Below are 17,649 nucleotides of genomic sequence, written 5' to 3' on the forward strand. Positions count from 1 at the left end.
ACAATTATTTACACTTAAAAATACTTGTTTGTAGTAATAAATGATAACATTTTACCATTAAATTTGTGTTTAACTACAGTAAGCGTGATTATCCTAAACATTCCTCCTTTGTCTTTTTTTTCTGGACGAAGTGGACATATACAACAATAGAATCGTACCGTGGCCTTAATACCGTGATAATATCGTACAGAGAGATTTTTGTACTGTTACATCCCTACTGTGTTTGTGTGTAAATATATGACAACCTGGAGGAAAAAAAACGTGCGAAAATTTGGGCACCATGGCACAATCGCCTCTTACAGAACGTTGCACTATTTTGGACCACGTTATATGGAACTTTGAATGTAATAACCAGTGTTCCACCCTGCTTAGCTGCGCTGCGGTACTCAGACGGCTTATTTTGACGTAGAAAAATCACATTGTTTTACAAATTTATACCTGTGTTTGATTGTCATACCCTCTGATGTGTTATGCTGCTAAATTAACAACTACATTAGCGCCGCATAAAACATTATGTCACTACTGGTCCACCCTTTCCTGAAAAGTAATGTTAAAAAAATAACAAAGCCTTGTCCAACTGTTTAGTGACGTGTATTATTAAATAACGTTTACTGCAAATGAATACTAACTAAAAATATTGATTATTGGCCTCCCTGACTAATAATAATCAGTATCGGTATCAACCCTGAAAAAAACTAATATCAGTCGTTCTCTAATGTGAAATATAAAGTGCCTCTCTAAAAAATAAAAAACCCAGACAGCAACATTTTGATACATCTTCTCAAATGTAATTTCCAAAGTCTTTACTTCTGCTCCATCCCACAACCTCACACATGAATCCATTTGGTGGGCAAATGTTGGGTTGGGCTATTGTCAAAAAGCACAGTTTGTTGGTACACTGATGATTGCAAGAATATTTTGAAGTGCTCGGCAAGTTTGAGGCACTCAAAACCACTCCGGCGAGGAAATCCATCCCTCGCCCTGATGATCCGCCACTCAACCTGGACACAGCGGATGTCCTGAGAACCCTGAGAAGAGTGAACCCCCGGAAAGCAGCGGGACCTGATGACATTCCCGGCCGGGTGCTTAAGAGATGTGCAGACCAGCTGGCTGGGGTTCTCACATACATCTTCAACACCTCGCTGACCCAGGCTGTGGTACCATCATGTTTTAAGACCGCTATAATCATTCCAGTGCCTAAAAAAGAAACACATTATCTCCAGACTTCCTCCCGTACCAGTTTGCTTATCGCCCTAACCGCTCCACAGAGGACGCCATCGCCTCTGCACTCCACCTGAGCTTCGAAAACCTGAAAGGGAAGGACACAGACGTGCAGATGTTTCTGACCTCCAGCTCGGCGTTCAATACAATCATCCTGCAGCACCTGGTGAGTAAACCGGCCCCCCTTGGATTCAACACCTCCCTATGCAACTGGCTGCTTGACTTTCTCACAGACATACCTCACTGTAAGAGTGGGCAAAAACACTTACAGTGCCATCTCCTTGAGCATCGACTCCCCCTAGGGCTGCGTCTTGGGTCCGCTGATGTTCACAGTGATGACCCATGACTGCTGAGCCAGGTCCACTACTAACCACATTGTGAAGTATGCTGACAAAGTAGTGGGACTCATCTGGGACAACAACGACAGGGAGGACGTAAAACATCTGGTTGAACCAACAACTTGGTCTTGAACGTCGACAAGACCAAGGCGATCATCGTTGACTTCAGGAGGCACCAGTCCAGCCACACTACTCTTCATCAACGGCACAGCAGTGGAGAGGGTAAGCAGCACCAAGTTCCTGGTGGTGCAGATAACCGTCAATCTGACCTGGTCCCTAAACAACGGAGCTCTAATATAAAGACCTCAGAACTTTTTGCGTGGGATGAAAAGAGCAAAGCTCCCTCCCCCCATTTCAACTACATTCTACAGAGTCACAATAGAGAGCCTACTGACCAACTGCATCTCTATCTGGACTGTAGCCTACAATGCCTCGGACTGAAAGTCTCTGCAGAAAGTGGTGAGGATGACGAAAAAGATCATCAGGACTCCTCTTCCTCCTATCCGGGAGATTGCAAAAAGCGGCTGCCTGACCAGGGCTCAGAAAATCAGTAGAGACTCCTCCCGCCCCCACCAAGGACTGTTTTCACTGCTGGACTGTAGAAAGAGGTTCCGCAGCCTCTGTAGCAGAACATCCAGGTTCTGTAACAGCTTCTTCCCTCAGGACATAAGACTCTTGAACACATCAAAATAATCCCCTCACATCCCCCCCAAAATGGATTAACTCACTGGACTATAAAGACAATATAACATACATCTATAAATGTGGATGCATATGCAAAAGTGCAATATTTTTATCTGTGCAGTAGTCTATTCATATCTGCACCTTCTTTTGTAAATGCAAATACTCTGCATCTTATTGCTCTTTTACCCTGCACTACAACGAGCTAATGCAACAAAACGTTGTTCTTATCTGTACTGTAAAGTTCAAATTTGAATGACAATAAAGAAAGTCAAAGTCTAAGCCCACGGGCACACTTTTTCTCACCACATGTACATTTACAAGAAAGGACAGAGCAGGCTGTACTTCCTCAGGAGACTGCACTCCTTCAACATTTGTAGAAAACTCCTGTGGATGTACTACCAGTCTGTGGTTGACAGTGTTCTGTTCTACATGGTAGTGTGCTGGGGGGGGCAGTACATCTAAGAAGGACAGCTCCAGACTTGAGAAACTGATCAGGCGGGCCGGTTCTACAATGGGAATGAAAGTGGACTCACTGGTGACGGTGGCAGAGAAGAGGACTGTTGACAAACTAGAGAGCATCCTGGATGATGCCAGTCACCCTCTGCATAGCATTATCAGTAGCCAGAGGAGCCTGTTCAGTGCTAGACTGCTTCATCCCAAGTGCAGGACTAATAGACTCAAAAACTCCTTTGTCCCACACGCCAATAGACTGTACAACTCCTCTCTGGGACGGGGGGTGGGGGGTACTAGGATGACAGGGGATGCAAAACAATAACAGTGCAATACGTTTTCATAACATGGTCACTACTGCCTACTTTGTCTTGTTATATTCTTATTTTACTGTTACATTTTTATTCCCATTGTTGCTTTTTATTTTTTATTCTTATTGTGATATTTCTCTATTGTGTTTCCATTTAAACCCCCATTATTTACTTTTTACTTTTATTTAAATTGAGCTCAACTCTGTACACTGCTGCTGGAATTTTAATTTTCCGGAAGGAACTCTCCTGAAGGAATCAATAAAGTACTATCTATCTATCTATTTCTCTCTCATCTGGCTGTCTGCGAACATGGCAACAAAATAACTATCTATGTCCTCAGACGACTTGAGCGAGTAGCATGAAATCAACATGCATTTTAGTTCCCACACTATCTCGGCTTTGAGGACTTTTTTTTTAACAAAAACATCCAAAGTTGCCTGCTTTGTTGCTGTGAAAACTAGCAGAGTTGCGGGCTGTCCTCAGAGCATCAGCGTTTAACAAATTCACCTGTAACGCTGCTAGCGACTTTGTTACAGTTTTGTGTTGTTTTTTTTTTCCTTTCAAGTGGCTAACATCGGCCATATTCGAAACGTCAATGTTTTACAGCACAATTAACATATCTTTTGCCAGCCAAAGTGTGTATTCTTATGTGTATTATTGAAGCTGCACTTCACTGGCATTTTTTCAGCATTAAATGATAAATGGGTTATATTTGTATAGCGCTTTTCTACCTTCAAGGTACTCAAAGCGCTTTGACACTACTTCCACATTTACCCATTCACACACACATTCACACACTGATGGAGGGAGCGGCCATGCAAGGCGCCAACCAGCACCCATCAGGAGCAAGGGTGAAGTGTCTTGCTCAGGACACAACGGACGTGACGAGGTTAGTTCTAGGTGGGATTTGAACCAGTGACCTTCGGGTTGCGCACGGCCACTCTCCCACTGCGCCACGCCGTCCCCCCGTCACTAGCCAGCAGAAGTAACTAGCTCGAGTTTGTACGCTCCATGCCCACACGGACTAGGCCGAATACATTTTTCGCAAAAATATCATGACGGCCTGGAACAAAACACTTTTTATTACGAGACACTGATTTTGTTTCAAATAATGAAACGTTAGATAAACTCTTATGACTTTTTCAAAACTTCATTTATTTCCCGTGACTTTTCCAGCACCTGGAAATTAATTGCTTTTTAAAATTCCATGACTTTTCCAGCACCTGGAAATTAATTGCTTTTTAAAATTCCATGACTTTTCCAGGTTTTTAATGACTGTATGAACCTTGATGTTAAAACCTGTGAAACAAGATATCTACTCGCCTTCAGCGAGCCTCCTTTCTCAATCACATGTCAACAGATAGCTTTACTTTAAGAAGTACATCCATCAATAGTTAATCGGTTGGCTAACCTATTTTTACACTTCTATGACTGCTGAGAATGCAAAATGTCACTCGAGTTAATGAAGGTGTCACCGTGGTGACAGACACTGGAATAGATTAATTTCCACGGTTTACAAAGTGAACAAATTGGACGTCTAGGTTAACTTTTTTCTGCACTTGTGTGGCGGTTAAGAATGTTAAGTCTCTGCCACTTTTCAATTCATCCATCAATATAAACTGCCCTCTTCCTAGTTCAACCATGCAAAACACGCCTCACTTAAACACACGCATGTAGAAAAAAAAGCAGTGTTTGGAAACGCGTTTCATCTCACAAGCTGGTTCAACGGCAATATAGCAAGCATAGCATCTGTTTTCAGATGCTTGCATTCTCAAAGATCTCTCCTATAAATGGGCATGCACATTTGTTTGAGACAGCCGTGACTGACAGTAACAGCAATCATTCCATTTGGGCAAATTTTACAAAGACAAACAAGCAATTATGCAAACTGACGGCAATGACGATTGCTGTCAGACATCCAGCTGAAGGGACAACTTTGACAAGCAAAACTTTTTGCTATGTATCATAAGAAAGGTGCAACATTATCTCATGTTTTAACCCTTATTTAAACACAGATCATGAAATTAACTTACATGTGTTGCTTCCATTTTTCATTCCAGGCACACAAAATAACATGATGTATTATTCCTTGTTAGTGCGTAGTATTGTTAAAGACAATGTACACTTCATTGCACATCTATCACTATTATGTGTTATATTTCCACGAGAGTTTTGCAGCGGCACACGCACGCTTTAGACCAGGGGTGTCAAACTCAAATACAGATTGGCCCAAAATTTAAAACTGAACAAAGCTGCGGGCCAAGGTTGAACAAATTAACCTTTTAATAGGGACCCAAACAAGTTTTGCATTGAACATTGAACAAGCAAGCCTTATATAACTTTATAGTGACATGCAAAATCGAGCTTCAAATATAATAATAATAATTAAAAAATATCAATGGCTTTTCAAATAAAATTTAAATACAGATGTAATGCCTCTTTTCTATTTGCAGACTTCTGAGGTAAATATCAAAATATATTGTAGCGTCCCGAAAGAGTTAGTGCTGCAAGGGGTTCTGGGTATTTGTTTTGTTGTGTTTATGTTATGTTACAGTGCAGATGTTCTCCCGTAATGTGTTTGTCATTCTTGTTTGGTGTGAGTTCACAGTGTGGCGCATATTTGTAACAGTGTTAAAGTTGTTTATACGGCCACCCTCAGGGTGACCTGTATGGCTGTTGACCAAATATGCCTTGCATTCACTTATGTCTGTGTAATAGCCGCATATATTATGCGAGTGGGCCTGCACGCTGTTTGTATGGAGGAAATGCGGACGTGACGACAGGTTGTAGAGAATGCTAAAGGCAGTGCCTTTAAGGCATGCCCTCAATATTGTTGTCCGGGTGAAAATCGGGAGAATGCTTGCCCCGGGAGATTTTCGGGAGGGGCACTGAACTTTGGGAGGATTGGCAAGTGTGAGAAATTGCGGTGTTACAGCGGCACCGTTGCTGTGTAATAACGGCGGGCCAGCTGTAATGTTAATTTGATATTGCTTCCAAGGGCCAAATTAAATTACACGGCGGGCCAGAGTTTGACACCCATGCTTTACACACTTAAACAATCAAAAGTTTTCCTTGACTCTTTGTGTCTGTGCGCTGAATTTAGAAATAATGCACACGTGGTATTTTTATTGCTTTATTTGTTGTGCAAGTTCTGTGTTATTAATACTTACTTCACTACCTGCTAATTTGCTATTACTTGTCATATCATATTTGTATATATCATATTTTATGACGCTATTTCCCCCCTCTGTCTTCCATTTTTTCTCCTTCTATCCCCTCCTGCTCCAGTTCGGCTGCGCCAAACATTAATATAAATCCATTTAATAAAGTCAAATACAACTAAGGCAACAAAAAAGTACCTTTCGTAAAGTACCGTATTTCGTAAAGTCACAGTTTTTTTCATAGTTTGGGGGTGCGACTTATACTCAGGAGCGACTTATGTGTGAAATTATTAACACATTATCGTAAAATATCAAATAATATTATTTAGCTCATTCACGTAAGAGACTAAATGTATAAGATTTCATGGGAATTAGCGATTAAAAGTGACAGATTGTTTGGTAAACGTATAGCATGTTCTATATGTTATAGTTATTTGAATGACTCTTACCATAATATGTTACGTTAACATAGCAGGCACCTTCTCAGTTGGTTATTTATGCCTCATATAACGTACACTTATTCAGCCAGTTGTTCACTATTCTTTATTTATTTTAAATTGCCTTTCAAATGTCTATTCTTGCTGTTGGGTTTTATCAAATAAATTTCCCCCAAAAATGCGATTTATACTCCAGTGGGACTTATATATGTTTTTTCCTACTTTGTTGTGCATTTTTGGCAGGTGCGACTTATACTCCGAAAAATTTGGTAAATCTGTACAGCAAATATGCGCTTTGACATCAACAACATGATTTGTCGGAGTAGCTGGACAGGACCAAAAAAAAGAAATATTGTACACCTTACTGCACATGCAATTTATCACCATGTTATAATTCCACCAGTGTTGGGTTCCAGCAGCACTGATATTCATAACGTTGCCCTGTCTCTGTGTAAGTGCAGGCTGGTTTTAAAGATAATAAACGTCATGTCGACACGTACATGTCGTTGTATGTCTAGTACAGGGGTGCCCACACTTTTTCTACAGGCGAGCTACTTTTCAATTGACCAACTCGAGGGGATCTACCTCATTTATATATATCATTTATATTTATTTATTTATGAAAGAGACATTTTTGTAAACAAGTTAAATGTGATTGGAATCAGACAGTAGTGATGATAACGCCCACATTTTCAAATGGAGGAGAAAAAAAGTTGTCCTTTCTGTACAATACCACATGAAAGTGGTTGGTTTTTGGCATCTATTTCATCCAGCTTCTATACACTTTACAAGAAAAACATTGGCGGCAAATTCCGTAGCTTGCTTGATTGACATTCACGGCACCCGAGGGTCTTGTGAGATGACGCTGGCTGCTGCCAGTTCATTGTTATGAAAAAATGACAGAGAGGAAGGCGAAAAACACTTTTTATTTCAACAGACTTTCGCGCCGTCCCTTCCGTCAAAACTCTAAAGGCCGAATGCACATTTCCTATCTTCACAATAAAAGCCCTGCTTCATGCTGCCTGCGCTAACAAAATAAGAGTCTCAGAAAGCTGGCGTGCACAAGTGATGTGCACGCCAGCTTTCTGAGGGATCGCTTGTGCACGCCAGTTTTCCGAGACTCTGTATTTAGTTAGCGCAGGCAGCATGAAGCAGGGCTTTTATTGTGAAGATAGGAAATGTGCAGTCGGCCTTTAGAGTTTTGACGGAAGGGATGGCGCGAGAGTCTGTTGAAAGTGTTTCTCGCCTTCCTCTCGGTCATTTTTAATAATAATGATCTTGCAGCAGCCAGCGTCATCTCACAAGACCCTCCGGTACCGTGAATGTCATTTAAGTGACGTCTTGGTGAAGATTGATGATCACTCATTTTTAGGTCTATTTTTTTTAAAAGCCTGGCTGGAGATCGACTGACACACCCCCCGCGGTCGACTGGTAGCTCGCGATCGACGTAATGGGCACCCCTGGTCTAGTATGTCAAAATAAACATTATAATAACAGAGGTTTAATGCCACCAAGTCAACCTTTGCTGCTTTTCCAGGCTTCTGATTGGACCAAATGTGCATGACAGCTAGTGTATTTGTTTGCATGTAAACACAGAGTTTTGAAACTACACTTGTGTGGATGGAGACCGTTTTAACACCGGATATACGTTTTTGAAACTATCCGTATTCGTGTAGACATGGCACATAATGACATCCCAGCCACTGTATGACTTAATCATGTAAATAGAACGTAACAAGCTGAGAGCTTGTTCTTTTTTCCTCCGCCACATATGCATGTTAATTGATGAAAATGTATTGGCGAGTAGAGGAGGGACGAAGGCTCCGAGGGTTTTTACTAGAGACCCCACCCGGTGCAGACAAGCAGTGACTTCCCATCAGCGGTAATGGACCTTGACCAGGCCTCATAAATAATTACCATCAACTGGCCTTGCCTGAGCGGAGCCCCACACAGCCACTGGCAGCTGTGGCTGGATGAGCTGGGTGAATAGATGGATGGATGGATGCTTTGACGCAGGAAATCGTCTCATACCGCTATAGACTCGAAAAGATCAAGACGACGACAAAACATGTCCTTTTCCAGCACCAAGGATGAATAAATAGCAGCTCATACAAGCCATTATTTTCCTCTCGGCCAATTTGTTTTGTGTGAGTTATTACTAGTCTATCAAATAAATAAAATAAACATTGATTGCGGTGAAGGCCTTTTAACTAAGCCAGCCAACTGAAAAATGAAGGTTGTCGGTGGGTGTTCTGGTGTTCCAAACAATGGCCATCAGACTGCGGTGAAGAAGTCGACAAAGAATCATTTCACTAAACCCACAACCAAGATTAATCATGGACAATAGCCACATTCCACAGTTTGTAGAACCCAGAAACTGAGGTTTGTGGCATGCAGTGATCATCTACATCTCCAGATAGGGCACTTCTACAAGTTGTTGTGAGAGTGTCAGAGCAATTCATTTGGCAGGAGCAATGCACTGTCAGCGCATTTAATTTCTCTTACCTCACTGAATACCACTGATTTTCACGCGTTTTTTTTTTTGTCTTACGTTTAGCTATGATAGAGGACACATGTTTTGCCGCGATTTATTATTCATAGTTTGCTTAACAGTAATGGAATATTCTTGTATGCTATAAGTGACCAGAAGTCCGAGATCAAACTGTGAATGTAATCCCAGAGAAGGGGGAAAAAAACGGTCAGCTATTTTTAAGTTCAAAAAACAATATCTACATAAACAATGTATGAATACATTAGACATCTATATTTCTTAGGGACCTTTTGACTATCTCTGTTGCTGCAGCAGCAGAGAGTTTATTCTTTCTTGACACTTTGTCTCAATATTTTGTATTACATTCTTCCCTCAAAGGGGAACATTATCACCAGACCTATGTAAGCGTCAATATATACCTTGATGTTGCAGAAAAAAGACCATATGTTTTTTTAACCGATTTCCGAACTCTAAAAGGGTGAATTTGGCGATTTAAACGCCTTTCAATTGTTCTCTATCGGAGCGATGACCTTTCACCCGTGACGTTACAACAGGAAGCAATCCGCCATTTTCTCAAACACATTACACACACCAAGTCAAATTAGCTCTGTTATTTTCCGTTTTTTCGACTGTTTTCCGTACCTTGGAGACATCATGCCTCGTCGGTGTGTTGTCGGAGGGTGTAACAACACGATCAGGGACGGATTCAAGTTGACTTACGTGGTGTGTGCATCGATTAGCACGGCATGCTAATCGATGCGAAAGATGCGAAAGTCCCTCGTTCTGCAAATTTTACCGACGATAGCGATGCTACGACAGAGAAGTGTGGATATCCTGCGACACTCAAAGCAGATGCATTTCCGACGATAAAGTCAACGAAATCACAAAGGTGAGTTTTGTTGATGTTATTGACTTATGTGCTAATCAGACATATTTGCTCACGGCATGACTGCCAGCTAATCGATGCTAACATGCTATTTAGGCTACCTGTATGTACATTTGTAGCTATATTTGCATCCAGCCTTTCCCTCCACCGACCTTTAATGCCAAACAAACACTTACCAATCGACGGATTTAAGTGGCTCCAGTGGTCAAAAGATGCAATCGTTAGTTATAAGGCGATCGCCGAATAGCTTCAATAGCTATAGCTATTGAGCGAATAGCTTCAATAGCTATTTGCTCAATAGCTTCAGTTTCTTCTTCAATTTCGTTTTCGCTATCTGCCTCTACACTCCAACCGTCCATTTCAATACATGCGTAATCTGTTGAATCGCTTAAGCCGCTGAAATCCGAGTCTGAATACGAGCTAATGTCGCTATATCTTTCTGTTCTATCAGCCATGTTTGTGTGTATTGGCGTCACGCAGTGACGTCACAGGAAAATGGACCGGTGGATTTACAGATAGCGAAAATCAGGCACTTAAAGCCGTTTTTCGGGATATTCCATGATGGGTAAAATTTCGAAAAAAAATTCGAAAAATTAAACAAGCCACTTGGAACTGATTTTTATTGGTTTTAACCCTTCTGAAATTGTGATAATGTTCCCCTTGATTGATTGATTGATACTTTTATTAGTAGATTGCACAGTACAGTACATATTCTGTACAATTGACCACTAAATGGTAACACCCGAATAAGTTTTTCAACTTGTTTAAGTCGGGGTCCACGTTAATCAATTCATGGTAAGATGATAATGTTTACAGTGATTGTTTTATATGTATTTTGTATGTATTCATATGTACCCTAACCCCCCTACACAATACGGACTGTGGTCCTAGCTTTTACCTCTGTTGGCTTTTACAATCTTTATCTTCATCATTCATTTCAACTTATACAAGTTATACAAGTATGACATTTTTAAATGTAATGAATTTCATTGACAAGCAATTTTATGATGGTCATACTCTTGTTTGCTAGCGGTTATGATTTTAGTACTATTGAAGATCTTTGCTCCTTCTCAACTCTGTGGTAATATTCTTTTCACAAAATACAACCAATAATACGTTAATGTTAAATCTTAATTGTGAAAAGTAATCCCCCCCGATTCAGCAGCCCACCAGCATCTTTGTTTTCTACCTGTCAATTGTCAGTTTAGGCTGCTCGCCGGCTCCTCATCGCCACTTCAAGATGGCGGCCCAATTACTCGCGTCACAGCAGCCAATAATGCGTCTACTTATAAGATGTATATGGGCAGCCGTGTGTGTGTCACTGATTTCTGCAGTGTAAACGGGGCCTTTGGGGAGGGGGAGGGGGGGTGTTGCCCACATATGCGGTCCCCTCCAAGGTTTCTCATAGTCATCATTATCACTGTCACCGACGTCCCACTGGTGTGAGTTTTCCTTGCCCTTATATGGGCTCTACCGAGGATATCGTTGTGGTTTGTTTTGTGGTTTGGGCAGCCCTTTGAGACACTGGTGATTTAGGGCTATATAAATAAACATTGATTGATTGATTGCATGTAGTATTATGTATTACGTCCTGAGTCTTCTGCTGTTCACATTGATGACCCATGACCGCTGCGCCAGGTGCACTACTAACCACATTGTGAAGTATGCGGACGACACGACAGTAGTGGGACTCATCCGTGACAATACAGAGAGGAGGTGAAACATCGGGTTGACTGGTGCAGAACCAACAACCTTGTCCTGAACGTCGACAAGACCAAGGAGATGGTAAATGGGTTGTACTTGTATAGCGCTTTTCTACCCCTTTTTAAGGAGCTCAAAGTGCTTTGACAGTATTTCCACATTCGCACACACATTCACACACTGACGGCGGGAGCTGCCATGCAAGGCGCTCACCAGGACCCATCAGGAGCAAGGGTGAAGTGTCTTGCCCAAGGACACAACGGACGTGACTAGGATGGTAGAAGGTGGGGATTGAACCAGTAACCCTCGGATTACTGGCACAGCCACTCTACCAACTTCGCCACACCGTCCCCAATGTTGACTTCAGGAAGCACCAGTCCAGCCACGCCCCACTCTTCATCAACGGCACAGCGGTGGAGATGGTAAGCAGCACCAAGTTCCTGGGGGTGCAGATCACTGACAATATAACCTGGTCCCTACACACCGGAGCTCTTGTAAAAAGAGCTCAGCAGCGCATACACTTTTGGCGTGGGATGAAAATAGCACAGCTCCCTCCCCTTATACTCAACACATTCTACAGAAGCACTATAGACAGCCTACTGACCAACAGCATCTCTGTCTGGACTGGAGCCTGCAGTGCCTCGGACTGGAAATCTCTCCAGAGAGTGGTGAGGACGGCAAAAAAGATCATCAGGACTCCTCTTCCTCCTATCCAGGAGATTGCAAAAAGCCGCTGCCTGACCAGGGCTCAGAAAATATGAAAAGACTCCTCCCACCCCCACCAAGGACTGTTTTCACTGCTGGACTCTAGAAAGAGGTTCCGCAGCCTCCTAAGCAGAACCTCCAGGTTCTGTAACAGCTTCTTCCCTCAGGCCGTAAGACTCTTGAACGCATCATAATTAAATAATCCCCTCAACTCCCCTCAAAATGGATAAACTCGCTGGAATAAAAAAGACAATATAACATACATCCATGAACCTGGATGCATGTGAAAAAGTGCATCCTGTACAGATTTCTATTTATTTTTATCTGCACCTTTTTGCTTTTTTTTTATCCTGCACTACCAAGAGCTAACGCAACAAAATGTTGTTCTTATTTGTACTGTAAAGTTCAAATTTGAATGACAATAAAAAGGAAGTCTAAGTCTTATGGTGCAATAGGACCTTTTTTAGGTACCACGCCGTGCACCCACCTCAGGGGTGTCAAACTAAAATACAGAGAGGGCCAACATTTAAAACTGAACAAAGCCGCGGGCCAAGGTTGAACAAATTAACCTTTTAGGTGGTAGCGTGTGTTGTACCGTCCCGGAACAGTTAGTGCTGCAAAGGGTTCTGGATATTTGTTCTGTTGTGTTACGGTTCGGATGTTCTCCCGAAATGTGTTTGTCATTCTTGTTTGGTGTGGGTTCACAGTGTGGTGCATATTTGTAACAGTATTAAAGTTGTTTATACGCCCACCCTCAGTGTGACCTGTATAGCTGTTGACTAAGTATGATTTGCATTCACTTATGAGTGTGTACAAGCTGCTTATATCATGAGGCTTGGCCGGCACGCTGTTTGTATGGAGGATAAGCGGACGTGACGACAGGTTGTAGAGAACGTTAAAGGCATTGCCTTTAAGGCACGGCCCCCAATATTGTTGTCCTGGTGGAAATTGGGAGATAATCACGAGAATGGTTGCCCAGGGAGATTTTCTGGAGGGGCACTGAACTTCGGGAGTCTTCCGGGAAAATCGGGAGGGTTGGCAAGTATGAGCATTAGTGGTGAATGCGGTGTTACAGCGGCACCGCCTCTGTATAACACCGACGGGCCAGCTCTAATTAGGGTCCGCCAGGACACTATTGAAACCGTAAGGTTTTATTCTTTCTCTCTTTATAATTAGTATTCCGCACCGTAGCGCTGTAATTTGACCCCCTTAACATGCTTCAAAACTCACCAAATTTTACACACACATCGGTATGGTGCGGCAGCCCAACTTATTAAGCAACCAAACACCAAAAATCCAAATTGCGCGCTAGCGCCCCCTTGGAAAAAAACAACAACTGACTGCTTGTAACTTCCGTTAGCAATGTCGTAGAGACATGAAACAAAAACCATTATGTAGGGCTGACTTTGACCTAGATTTTATAATTTTACTTTGTAGGGCAAAAATCAACAAAAATTTTGCAAAAACTCATTCAAAGCAAAAATTTTGCAAAAAATGCTATTTTTGCTTCTTTGAGCTGTAATTTGCCCCCCTTAAAATGCTTCAAAACTCACCAAACTTGGCACACACATCAGGACTGGTGAAAATTGCCATCTAATGAAAAAAACAAAGCCCAAAACTCAAAATTGCGCTCTGGCACAATTTTGAATAAAACACAGCAAAAACTGCTCCTAGAAAGAAAACACAGACAAAATTGCTTGTAACTTCCAGTAGGAATGCCGGGAAGACATGAAACAAAAACTTCTATGTAAGTCTCATTTAGACCTACATTTTGATAATTGACATCATTCAGTAAAAATCAACGGGAAGTTAAAAATGACCCCTTCAAAATAAAAGTTTTGTAAAAACCTGTCACCTTTTTTCAAACATTATCTCCTCTGAGCGCGTTTGTCGTGTCGGCTTCAAACTCGCACAGGAGAGAGATTGAACCCTTCTGATTAAAATTTATTCACAGAGTTTTGATTACTGCTCCGGTTTTGATTTCACGCGCCTTCAAAGAACCCCTGCACAAAGTTACCAAAAAAATGTCATTTTTGCCTCTTTGAGCTGTTATTTGACCCCCTTAAAATGCTTCAAAGTGCAAGTTAAAGCTCTACTATGCAAAGCGAAAGCCATTAATCAACAACATCCAGAAACGCCGAGCTGTAATTTGACCCCCTAAACATGCTTCAAAACTCACCAAATTTTACACATTATTAGATGGCGAAAATTGCCATCTAAAAAAATACCAAACCCCAAAAATCAAACTTGCGATCTAGAACCCCCTCGGAAAAAACCCTGACAAAACTGCTTTTAACTTCTGTAAGGAATGTCGTAGAGCATGGTGTCAAACTCTGGCCCGCGGGCCAAATCACCGCTAATATTCTTACTTGCCTACCCTCCCGATTTTCCCGGGAGACTACCGAAGTTCAGTGCCCCTCCCAAATTTCATCAGGGACAACAATATTTGGGGTGGGCTTTAAAGGCACTGCCTTTGGCGTTCTCTACGTCCGCTTTTCCTCCATACAAACAGCGTGCCGGCCCAGTCATATAATATATGCGGCTTCTACACACACACAAGTGAATGCAAGCCATACTTGGTCAACAGCCATACAGGTCACACTGAGGGTGGCCGTATAAACAACTTTAACACTGTTACAAATATGCGCCAGACTGTGAACCCACACCAATCAAGAATGACACATTTCGGGAGAACATCCGCACCGTAACACAACATAAACACAACAGAACAAATACCCAGAATGCCTTGCAGCACTAACTCTACCGGGACGCTACAATATACACCCCCGGCTATTACCAAACCCCGTCCACCTCAACCCCACCGCCGAAAAGAGGCATTCATCCATCCATCCATCCATCTTCTTCCGCTTATCCGAGGTCAGGTCGCGGGGGAAACAGCCTAAGCAGGGAAACCCAGACTTCCCTCTCCCCAGCCACTTCGTCTAGCTCTTCCCGGGGGATCCCGAGGCGTTCCCAGGCCAGCCGGGAGACATAGTCTTCCCAACGTGTCCTGGGTCTTCCCCGTGGCCTCCTACCGGTTGGACGTGCCCTAAACACCACCCTAGGGAGGCGTTCGGGTGGCATCCTGACCAGATGCCCGAACCACCTCATCTGGCTCCTCTCGATGTGAAGGAGCAGCGGCTTTACTTTGAGTTCCTCCCGGATGGCAGAGCTTCTCACCCTATCTCTAAGGGAGAGCCCCGCCACACGGCGGAGGAAACTCATTTGGGCCGCTTGTACCCGTGATCTTATCCTTTCGGTCATGACCCAAAGCTCATGACCATAGGTGAGGATGGGAACGTAGATCGACCGGTAAATTGAGAGCTTTGCCTTCCGGCTCAGCTCCTTCTTCACCACAACGGATCGGTACAACGTCCACATTACTGAAGACGCCGCACCGATCCGCCTGTCGATCTCACGATCCACTCTTCCCTCACTCGTGAACAAGACTCCTAGGTACTTGAACTCCTCCACTTGGGGCAAGGTCTCCTCCCCAACCCGGAGATGGCATTCCACCCTTTTCCGAGCGAGAACCATGGACTCGGACTTGGAGGTGCTGATTCTCATTCCGGTCGCTTCACACTCGGCTGCGAACCGATCCAATGAGAGCTGAAGATCCCGGTCAGATGAAGCCATCAGGACCACATCATCTGCAAAAAGCAGAGACCTAATCCTGCGGTCACCAAACCAGAACCCCTCAACGCCTTGACTGCGCCTAGAAATTCTGTCCATAAAAGTTATGAACAGAATCGGTGACAAAGGACAGCCATGGCGGAGTCCAACCCTCACTGGAAATGTGTTCGACTTACTGCCGGCAATGCGGACCAAGCTCTGACACTGATCATACAGGGAGCGGACCGCCACAATAAGACAGTCCGATACCCCATATTCTCTGAGTACTCCCCACAGGACTTCCCGAGGGACACGGTCGAATGCCTTCTCCAAGTCCACGAAGCACATGTAGACTGGTTGGGCAAACTCCCATGCACCCTCAAGAACCCTGCCGAGAGTATAGAGCTGGTCCACAGTTCCACGACCAGGACGAAAACCACACTGTTCCTCCTGAATCCGAGGTTCGACTATCCGGCGTAGCCTCCTCTCCAGTACACCTGAATAAACCTTACCGGGAAGGCTGAGGAGTGTGATCCCACGATAGTTGGAACACACCCTCCGGTCCCCCTTCTTAAAGAGAGGAACCACCACCCCGGTCTGCCAATCCAGAGGTACCGCCCCCGATGTCCACGCGATGCTGCAAAGGCATTCAATTTGTATTAAAATTTTATTTGATATTCCATTGATATTTTTTATTATTATACTTATTTGAAACTCGATTTTGCATGTCACTATAAAGTTATATAAGCCTTGCTTGTTCAATATTCAATGCAAAACTTGTTTGGGTCCCTATTAAAAGGTTAATTTGTTCAACCTCGGCCCGCGGCTTTGTTCAGTTTTAAATTTTGGCCCACTCTGTATTTGAGTTTGACACCCCTGTCGTAGAGACATGAAACAAAAACCTCTATGTAGGTCTGACTTAGACCAGGGCTCGGGTCTTGGGGGCAGCAGCCAAAGGCGGGCCCGACCAACGCTGCTTGCAGCTTTAATGTTAATTTGATATTGTCTCCAGGGCCAAATGAAATTACATGGCGGGCCAAAGTTTGACACCCATTACCCACCTCCTGTCCCTGGACCGTGAGCGGCTGCGGCGGTTGGACCGGTGGCTCCTGCTGCTGGTCAGTCTGCTTCCAGAAGAGGAGGAGGAGGAGGAGGACGACGACGATGAACGGCGACGTTGTTTACGTTTCTTCCGGCTCCTGCTTCCCTCGTCGCTGCTGGATGAGCGGCGCCCCATGCTGCTCGACTGTCTGCTGACACACAAACACACACACGGAGCTTCAGGCTTCCTTACTACGTATCCAAACTTTCACACACTTTTCACTTTTTAAAAATGAAAAATGTGTCACGTCATGTTTGTTTGGATTAGCTTAGCTAGCTGGCTAACTAGCTAGCGGAGGCTAACTTCAAACAGCGTCGCGCTCTAAACCGGTAACTTTACAGACGCCCGTTCTGGAATAGCAATGACTTATATGCAGCTTTTCTGTCATGAAGGCTAACTTACGGAATAAACGAGTAAAGGTGATGTATTTGTCACAAATCTCGCTTCTGAACCGGCGTCGGAGAGCTGCAAAACACACGTGCGATGCACTGCCAGGCAACGCTAGCCGAATTAGAGGGCGTCGATGGAGCGGGAGTTTGAAATTAAGCGT

At 43.4% G+C, this 17,649-nt stretch overlaps 1 protein-coding gene across 2 annotated transcripts in view; it reads right to left on the bottom strand.

Moving 5' to 3' along the window:
• Positions 1-17,649, bottom strand: part of rsrc1 (arginine/serine-rich coiled-coil 1) — a 467,824-nt gene extending 450,175 nt beyond the window's left edge. Inside the window, exons 1-2 of one of the 2 annotated variants that reach the window (XM_061878367.1) lie at positions 17,502-17,649; positions 17,059-17,247 (exon numbers count right to left, since the gene is read on the bottom strand). In XM_061878367.1, the coding sequence (XP_061734351.1) occupies positions 17,059-17,234 (176 nt within the window). In that variant the 5' untranslated portion in view covers positions 17,235-17,247; positions 17,502-17,649. Of the gene's footprint in view, positions 1-17,058; positions 17,251-17,501 lie in introns of both variants that reach the window. The other variant, XM_061878368.1, reaches the window with a different exon arrangement.

This window comes from Nerophis ophidion, linkage group LG18 (genome assembly GCF_033978795.1).
Source record: "Nerophis ophidion isolate RoL-2023_Sa linkage group LG18, RoL_Noph_v1.0, whole genome shotgun sequence".
Taxonomy (NCBI): domain Eukaryota; kingdom Metazoa; phylum Chordata; class Actinopteri; order Syngnathiformes; family Syngnathidae; genus Nerophis; species Nerophis ophidion.